The 8884-nt window shown below is 40.8% G+C and overlaps 1 protein-coding gene and 4 non-coding genes across 5 annotated transcripts; all 5 read right to left on the bottom strand.

The window, feature by feature from the left end:
- Positions 1-261: 261 nt before the first annotated feature.
- Positions 262-346, bottom strand: LOC125690261 (small nucleolar RNA SNORD100). The gene has a single exon (XR_007375584.1). It is a non-coding gene; the product is annotated as a small nucleolar RNA SNORD100 (small nucleolar RNA).
- A 330-nt stretch (positions 347-676) lies between these two features.
- Positions 677-4340, bottom strand: RPS12 (ribosomal protein S12). The gene is made up of 6 exons (XM_048937049.1): positions 4271-4340; positions 4081-4132; positions 3524-3640; positions 1924-2026; positions 1318-1419; positions 677-759 (listed from the first exon to the last, which is right to left on the bottom strand). The coding sequence occupies exons 2-6, from the start codon at positions 4092-4094 to the stop codon at positions 697-699; spliced, it is 399 nt and encodes a 132-aa protein (XP_048793006.1). The 5' UTR covers positions 4095-4132; positions 4271-4340; the 3' UTR covers positions 677-696.
- LOC125690259 (small nucleolar RNA SNORA33) lies at positions 1067-1201 on the bottom strand. The gene has a single exon (XR_007375582.1). It is a non-coding gene; the product is annotated as a small nucleolar RNA SNORA33 (small nucleolar RNA).
- Positions 1486-1572, bottom strand: LOC125690260 (small nucleolar RNA SNORD100). Its single transcript, XR_007375583.1, has one exon. It is a non-coding gene; the product is annotated as a small nucleolar RNA SNORD100 (small nucleolar RNA).
- Positions 2892-2964, bottom strand: LOC125690248 (small nucleolar RNA SNORD101). The gene has a single exon (XR_007375572.1). It is a non-coding gene; the product is annotated as a small nucleolar RNA SNORD101 (small nucleolar RNA).
- Positions 4341-8884: the final 4544 nt, after the last annotated feature.

Below are 8884 nucleotides of genomic sequence, written 5' to 3'. Positions count from 1 at the left end.
CCTAGCCACTATTAATGAAACCAAGACAAAGGACAACAGAGGACAAGACACTATTAAGAACTGCCTTGTCTCAGCAATGAAATCCCAACCATTTGGCTATCCTGACAGCAGTGTACACATGCACACACACAGTTATTAACTACATGACAGTACTATTTTTATACAGGTAATTCCACGCAGTTTGTTTCAGAACTGAGTGAAGGAAAACAGAACTAATGTCAAGTTAGTCTCCTGAATAAGATTTATTTAAAGAATTTCTGCAACATCTCAGAAGATTTGGGTAACAATTAAGGCAGTTCTCCTCATTTGCTTCAGTAGAGGGAGCCAAATTTTCATCACAGATGCAGCAGTTACTTCAGACTTTCCCAGACAAGTTACTCTGGAAATGTTGTAGAAGTGCAGGTCTACATGCTGCCAAACTAGGTGCTAGCAAAGACCATAATCAACTATCAGCATTTCTGCAATTCAGAAGCTGTATGAAGTTCCCTAAGTTGCAAACCATGGTACAAACATGGAAAGGAGCACCAAGGAATAAGAATAGCAAGGATTCCCATTACCTTCTTAAGAAACAGAACTTAAATATTAAGGAACTACTCAAGACCTTTCATCCTTTGTTATCCTTTGTAATAATGAGAATCCCACCAGCACCCACCCATTAATCACACACACACGCTCATTAGGCTCAAAGTTTATTTTTCATTTCTTGCACTTGAAGTACTCTTCGATGACATCTTTGGCCTGAGATTCCTTGCCATAATCCTGTAACACAGAATAACCCATTATAAACAAGACGACCCATTCTGAAGTTTACATCCTACTTTTAAAAGAGCTAGTATTCTGACATGAATTCTAACCTCAAGAGAAACCGTATCTACCAGTTGCTTTCCCTTGGTTTGCTAATAAATGACTATTTTAATATTGGACTATGCTATTTCATTTAAGCATATAACCCACTGGTGAAGGTCTAAGCAGACTTAATTTCTTCTTAAAGGAAATCAAATATATCAGTATGCAAAACAGTAACAAGTACTACAACACATGCAGAAGTCATTACTGCTTATGGTGAAGATGTAGCCATCTTTTGGGACCTCAAAGACAATAAATTTTCTTCAAGGCTCGTACTGTGGCTTTACTTTACCAGTAGTTTTAAAACATGCTCTGCAAAACATTTTCAAGTTGAGCAGAGACTATTAACTGGTGTTTTTTTCTCTTGAGTTTATTTTCTAGTTAAAAAACTTGTCTTTAATGGTTAGTGGCAAGGGGACATAAACAAATCTCATATTGCTCATTTCCAGAATTAAAGGAGTATCATCTTACTTTGACAACCACACAACTGCAGCCCACTACTTTGCGAGGTTTCCCTTCTCTGTCGATCTTGCAGAGTCCTACCCATTCACCCAGCTTTTTGTTGTCATCAACCTGCATAAAACATTACATCACATTAGAACTGTTAATTTCTAATGTAACTATGCTCAATAAAAAACTGCTGTACTCTCAGAGGTATTGGGTAACGTATGGCTGTTTTCCTCACAACTATCAGTAGAGGGAGCCAAAGTCTCATCATTGTACAGCTCTTATGTTTTTAATTTCAAGAAAACTCACATTAAGACCATACACACGCTCTATAACCACTATTTAATGAGTTAATCTAATGAGTTCTGTTTCTTCAAATACAGCACAAAAATAGACTTCAACTTTAAACTTAAAATACATCTTTAACCATTCCATGGCTTTTATGCTGGTCACCTAAGAATCACATTAAACTGAAAAGTCACTGCTGCTGTCAGAAATTTTGCTTTCATAAACTATATACAGAATTACAGTACAGTGTCTCAAAAGTTCACCTTTTTATTCTCTGAAACAAGCAGATCAGCTCACAAGTATGGTAACTTCCAGACTTGTGTACGAGGTTCTGACACTCACCTTTATCAGGTTGATCTGGTGTTCTGCACAAAGTGCTTCAACTAGCTTTACATACATGGGCTCATCACAGTTTGAAGCCAGGACACAAAGATGGGCTTGGCGCCTTAAAAGAGAAATGGAAAACAAACTCAAAGGTTGACCAAGCCTTCTTAATAACCAAAACCATGACAAGCAAGATTCAGTACATTCATGTGTAGACAGCCACTTTATTTCTGGTCTTTTTAAACCACTTTTGAATTATAAAATACACTTTTCATATGATCTACGACTATCTCCTGCTTCTCAAACACAACACAGCTCTTATGCACTGTTAGTTTTATTATGTGATTCTATACAACTTCAGAAGCTTCTAGAAACACCATTATATTAGTTCTCAGACACTAGAAAAAGGTGTAATGACTAAACACTAAGTCCCATACACAACTAGCGTCTTTATTAGACACTAAAGCAACAAAATTACAAGTTGCTTTTTGCCCTCTACCTCAGATTACAGTCATTCAACATTAGGATTGTAATTACAAAAGCTTGAATTTCTATGCCAGGTTTTTAAAAGCTCTTCAGAACAATCTTTTCTACTTACGTCCAAAGAAGCTGTTATGACAGGGCCCCAATTCTAATTACGATCTTTGTATACTGCAGTACAATGTTAAGAATATCAAAGGGATACCTGACAACAAAGAGAGCCGTATAGGTCTTCTATGCTTAACTCAATGTAATGTGACCACTGCAAACAAATCTTATGTTCTCTACAGCCTTCTCCATCATGAGCACCACTAGAACATTTCAGAAGTTTCCAAGCAAGAACCATTTGACAGAAATGCACCCAAGCCTTGTATAAATATTATTCTTTTAATGCACATTATGTAAATTTTTATCTTAACTCAAAAGACTTCTTGCCATCTAGTTTTTAGTCAATTACACTTCTCCCTTTTCTTATTCAGTACTGTTTTAGAGCTTTTTGCATACAGGTTTGTCAGACCACAGTTCTCACTCAGAAGGAGTGAAGGGGTATCCGACAATTTGTGAAGTCATCACTCAAACACTGTAGCTTTACACTTAAATGTTATTTAAAGGCTGATACTAGAAGCTTGTATCTATGCACATATACCAGAAATAGTACCTGCATATTACATTTAGCACATGTGTAACAAATTTAATACTATTTTGATATAGTACCAAGTCAGTTATTTACAGCCATATCAAAAAGGTGAAGCTAGCCAGAAAAAGGCAAGCTCTTTTTGTAAAATAATTAAATCAAGTTTTCCAGTTTAAATCTGACATACATATTAGCCTTCTCAATTCTAATTCTTAACAAGCTCTGGGAGTCCCATCCTCTCTTAAAATGCAAGGTTAAAAAGAACCCAGACTAGATGTGGCTCTGGGCAGCCTGGCCTAGTGGCTGGTGACCCTGCCTTTGGTAGGGGGGTTGAAACTAGATCTTTGAGGTCCTTTTCAAACCAAGCCATTCTATGAGTCTATGAAGGTTTGTGAGCTTGAGGTGGCAACCAATGCCATTCCACCTTAATGTGCTTAATATACTTTTTCACAATATTCCTCACTCCATTTTGCTATTCACAAATAAAAGAAACACAGCACTTACTTGTCCAAGGCTTTGGCTGCTTCACGAATACCACGAGCGAGGCCATCATGGATAAGTGCGGTCTTCAGCACTTCTTGGAGGGCGGTGTTAACATCCATTACACCTCCAGCAGTAATGCTAAACAGAAAGCAGACATCATTGCTTTGCCCATGCCAGCATCTTCACAATCATAAGCAGAAACTTCCCATTCACCTGCAAGCACCCAACTGCTAAAAACTACAGGAAAAAAAAAGCAAATGAAAGAGCAAAACCACAGCAGCAATTGAAAAAAAGTAGCAGTTAAAAGGAACCTGAATACGTTTTAAACCTTATTGGTGAACCAGCCAGCTGTGGACTCCCCATGATCCCTCACAAAAGGGCCGGTCGCAAACCCAGCCATGCCATCAGCGCACCTCACCCCGCCTACAGAGGGCAGGTAGCGGTGGTGGCAGCACGGCGCGGCCTGCCCGGCCCGAGACGTCAGACCCGACCCGACGCGGGGCACCCAAGCACGACGCTGCGTCCAGCAGCGACCCGCCACCTCCGCCCTCCACCCCGCCAGCCGCCGCCCCGCTCACCCTTCCTCGGCCATGGCCCTCTCGGTGGGTGCCGCTCCCGCCCGGCTTCCTGCTGCAAATACAGAGACAGACCGCCCCAGTGAGTGCCGGCGGCCGCCCCGATATCCCCGCCCAGCGCCCCCCCGCCGCGATGGCCCGCCGGCCGGAGGGATTCTGCCCGGCAGGCCCCACCACCGCCATGGCCGCTCACCCCGCTGCCGCCGCGAGCCGCACGCGAAAGAGGGGGCGGGCCTTCCGCCTCGCGCTCAAATACAGTGCGAGGACCCCGCCGCCAGCCGGTGCGGAGGCTGTCCGGCGCGATGCCTGATGCGCTTCTGTCGACCCGCGGGGGTTGGCGGCGCGGAGGGGAAGAATGGGGGAAAATAAAGCCTGCAAACAAACGAACCTTACTTCAGATTCTGCTGTCTTTAAGCGGTGGTCACCGCACTAAGCTGCGACTCAGAAGCCTGAATTCCTGTCGGGCGCTGCTTGCTTGCTCCCTCCTGGTCCCTGAGGTGGGATCCTCAATCTCTCCTGTGCCAGACCTGGCAACGTGAGTGTGGCTGAAAACACACAGTAATGAAAATAGGCAACAGATACTGGTCGCCATGGTCTGTGGCTGATGTAATTGAGGGCATTTGTCACCAGTGTTGTCAGCCACCTTTTGTGCAAAGCCCTTTGATCTCCTACCTTCGTGCAGCGTGGTGTGGGCCAAATGCGGGCAGCGAGGAGATGCGCAATGATGTGGGTGCCAGAGAAGCAATGAATGGTTTTAGAAATTAGAGTGTATAATTTAGATATTAGGAAAAATTTTGTCTCTGACAGAGTGGTGAGGCATTGGCACAGGCTGCACAGGTGGGTGGTGGGGTTGCTGTCCCTGGAGGTGATCAGGAGCCGTGTGGACGTGGCACTGAGGGACATAGTTAGTAAGCATGGTGGGCAGGGGTTGGCAGTTGGACTAGGTGATCTTAGTGGTCTTATCCAACCGTAGTGATTCTGTGATTTACTTTATACTGCTCAGACCCAGAAAGCACACAAACACAGACTATAGTGCCCACCTTGTTCCTCTCTCCAGGCAGAGTTTCCTATATCCATCTATATTGCTTAATCTTCCTGTTCTTGAAAAGCCCCAAACATGCCAAATCTATAGAGAAATTTCTGTGTCGAGTGGAACAATAAACCATTCTCATTCTCAAGATCATCTGAGGATAACACAAAGTTCTTAGCCAGCCATAAGGCACTTTCGTATCATTGCATAAGTGCAACATATTTTCTCTCTGGGAGGTGGAAGTATGCACATCTGAAAGATCTGTCATAATCGTGGTGAAATTATAGACTAGTATTCTGAGAGCAGAATATGCAAGAATAGTCTTCCTAGAACATTTGCAAGACAATAAACCTGTGCTAAGAGTTACCTATATGTAAATAGGATATTTTCATTGGCACTGAACTCTGTGTTGAAATGTTGGTATAGCACAGTAGCTATTTGTATTTATATGTAATTATTACTTTTATTATTATATTATTTATTATATGTATATAATTTATATATATAATATATTTTATATATAATATACATATTATATTATATATAATAATATATATTATTATAATAATATTATTATAATTATTACAGTTTGAAAGTCCACTCACTGCACAATGTGCTAATGTGAACTTAGTGCTCACGTGAGCGCCCTTTGCACACTGTTAGCACTGCCCCACCTGTTGTACCATCCTGCCCAATTTCCTAAAAGGAGTATTGAGTTTACTAACCTATGTATTTGTTCTTGATCTGGAGTTATGATGACCATTTAACACCCTGCCGCTTAAGTGCTGGCATACAACCAGGAGGAATTATACATTTCAACCAGGGATTACAGTTCTGTACTCATCAGCACCATGCTAACTACATAAGTGCACCACAGTTCTTTCTGGAGTTCTCCAGAGGCAAAGGATCTTCTGTTCAACTGGTGACCAATCGCAGAAAGAATGCATGGCAGAGCAGAAAATTCTGGAATTACAGTAGTGCAAAGAAAGTGTTTCTAGTCCACATAGGGTTGAATGTGTGAGGTAACAAGTGGAGTGCTAGAAAACAAATATACAGTGGAAGAGCCTGTCTGTGTGCTCTATTGGGTTGAGGTGGTGTCCGTGCCAGCAGTGGCCCAATGTGCCACTGAACAGCCAGCCCAACAGAGGAACTTAGTCCTCCTGAGATTTGCTTGCATTATAGACCATATAACAACTGTCTGTAAACCTGCATGTGTGGAGAGGAAGAATATGCACAAGATGCTGTGACAGGATGTTCAGGAATTTGGGTTCTCTCCAGCTAACTGTTCTGGACAACCCAGTTGGACTCACAATCTCACTGCATATATTTAAAATTTTTCCATCCTCTCTGTTAAATTCCTTGACACCTCCTGCTGTTCTCCCTGATTATTGTGGCAGCTTTCCTCTTTTTACCATGTGTGATCTAAACAGCAATAGAACCTGGGGGGCTTTTTTAAAAGAGCAGTACTGCAATAAGAATATAACAGCTTGCTGTATCTCATGTCTTTCTCATGCTCCTTTCTCTATTTCTCTCCTGGTCTCTGCCTGTGGTAGACTCTGCTTTCACCTTGTACTTTCCCTAGAATCCACAACCCATATTTCTTTAGAATACCAAACTGTTGTGAAAATTTAACCTGTCATGTTCTGAACTGTGGAGATTCAGGAACTGAGCAATGAAGAGTTCACACAGAGCACAGGAGAGTAAGGCAGTCAGATAGATGGGTGAAAGTGTCAGCTGTTACAAACTTCCAAGAAAGGTCCACAGTACTGCTAAACTCCGAACAGACAGTTCTGAATTTTGGTTCTGAACAGTATTTGCAGAACTTATTTCCCTGTGAAGTCTGTTTCCAGAAATGCAAAGCACAAGCAGTGCTATGATAAATTTCTGATGCAATGAGACAGAATTATCTAATTTTAATTCCAAAATATCATTTATCTGTCTCATGGAACATCAGGCTGGAAGCTTTCTTGCAAGTAACATCAGTGCTTATTTGACTCTGCTCTTCCTAAACAATTATTTCATTTCCTGGTCATACAGTTCAGAAAAAAAGTTTTGCATCATTAATGCTTTTTGTAGTGGGTAAGTTACTTTTACCCATTTTCTTGCCCTATATCCACAGAAATCCTGCTCACCAGCCCAGACAGGTGAGAGGAGTATTTCCAAGCACCTTCAGGCAATAGTTCACAATAGCCATCCATGTGGCACTACTCGGAAGAACAAGAGATATCTACACCAAGTTTCAAGCACCTGTAGAAAGTATGGTGTGATCATTCTAGGGTTTCACAAAGAGGGAAGCTATGGTATTTCAGCACCAATGGAAGAAAAATCTTTGATGTCATGAATATTAAAAAAAAAAAAAACAAAACTGTACAAGACTCTCTCTCAAAGCATGTGCTTACCATTTGATTACATTACAGCAATAGTGAACTTTCTGACTACCTGTGTGCACCATTATAAATTCTGGGGGAAAAAATGTCATATGATACAAATAAACACTGGCCAAGTGATTTCTGGCTTGTAAGGCAAAAGTGTTTTTAAGAGTTATACAAATATACAGCACACTAATATAGGAAACATATCCTCACTTGTGCTAATCAATTCAGAATACCCTGAATGTCTACACAGAAAGCTATTCATAAAGCATTTTTCATAGCATATTTCTGTTGCTTGTTTGTTTTTGCAGACTAAACAATGGATGTAAACTCTTTGTAGTGTTTATAGAGGGCTCATTACTGCAAACCTTGAATTCTACCAATGATTTGGGATCTGAAATACAGATTTTTTTTAAAGTTGCTGGAGACGTGACATAAGCAAGAAAGGTTTGAAGTATGCTTTTAAGAAAATGAATAGTAAGGCTTAAGAAGCTATTGTGACAGGCAGGTAGCAAGTACCTGTTCAAAGGCTAATAAAAATTTATAGCTAGTTTTATAGTTTCCCTTTTTAAAAAATAGGAAGAATTAACAAACATGTTCTGTCAACCAGTTATTTCTCATGACAACAAGCACTGCATTCACAAACTGTATGGACACACAGGGAGCTTGTAGCCCCATCTCATTTTATGAGCTGTAGCTCATGCTGATCACGTCACTTCTGCTTCCCATACTTCATCTTTCTACTGCACACATGGACTTTGTGGAAATGTGATTCCATAGGCTTTATTGTCTACTTGCATATAATTATTAATGAGAGGAGGATGAGGTCTTGAAAGAAGCTGGAATTTGTTGGATGTGATTCTGCACTGAAAAGTAGACTTGGAATAGAAACTACTGGAGTAGTATTTCACCTCCTGAACAGAGTTGACTGTTTAGCAAAAAAGCAAAGCTTTCTTTTTCCCAACAGTCTCTCTCTACCAGTTTATTACCTCTATTTGTGCCTCATGCTTTGTGTATACCAACATTTTCTTGTTATCCTTTATCATTTATAAGCATTTCTCCCTTCTAGGCCATTCAATGGGCAGCATCTGTGAAAAGGATTTCTGTTCATGGCTTTGTCTGGAGGCAGATGGGAAAAGGTCACGGTAGTTCTTGGGGAATTTTTTAAATTAATAGCCATAAACATATGCCACACAAAATGCACTGTCAAAATATGATCCCAATAAACCCTTGTTCTTTGGAACTGCTAAATAACTTAAGGCTTCCCAGTGTTGTGACAAGAAAGAATTGTATTTTTTCTCATCACTGTCACTGGCATTCTGAACTAACATAAATGGGAACACTTGTTCTGAAACATCCCCATTATGCATCTTATATTATAACTGGTGACTAGATGGAGTACTGA

The sequence above is a fragment of the Lagopus muta genome, chromosome 2, assembly GCF_023343835.1.
Source record: "Lagopus muta isolate bLagMut1 chromosome 2, bLagMut1 primary, whole genome shotgun sequence".
Lineage (NCBI taxonomy): Eukaryota > Metazoa > Chordata > Aves > Galliformes > Phasianidae > Lagopus > Lagopus muta.
The sequence above is the reverse complement of the archived record's forward strand: the minus strand, read 5'-3'. Positions and strand labels throughout refer to the sequence as shown.

Excerpts from the sequence above, each read along its gene's own strand:
- RPS12 (XM_048937049.1), bottom strand. Across the intron at positions 1,420-1,923 it reads ACCAGATCAACCTGATAAAG|GTTGATGACAACAAAAAGCT; the intron begins GTGAGTGTCAGA and ends TGTTTTATGCAG. Across the intron at positions 760-1,317 it reads GCAGTTGTGTGGTTGTCAAA|GATTATGGCAAGGAATCTCA; the intron begins GTAAGATGATAC and ends TCTGTGTTACAG.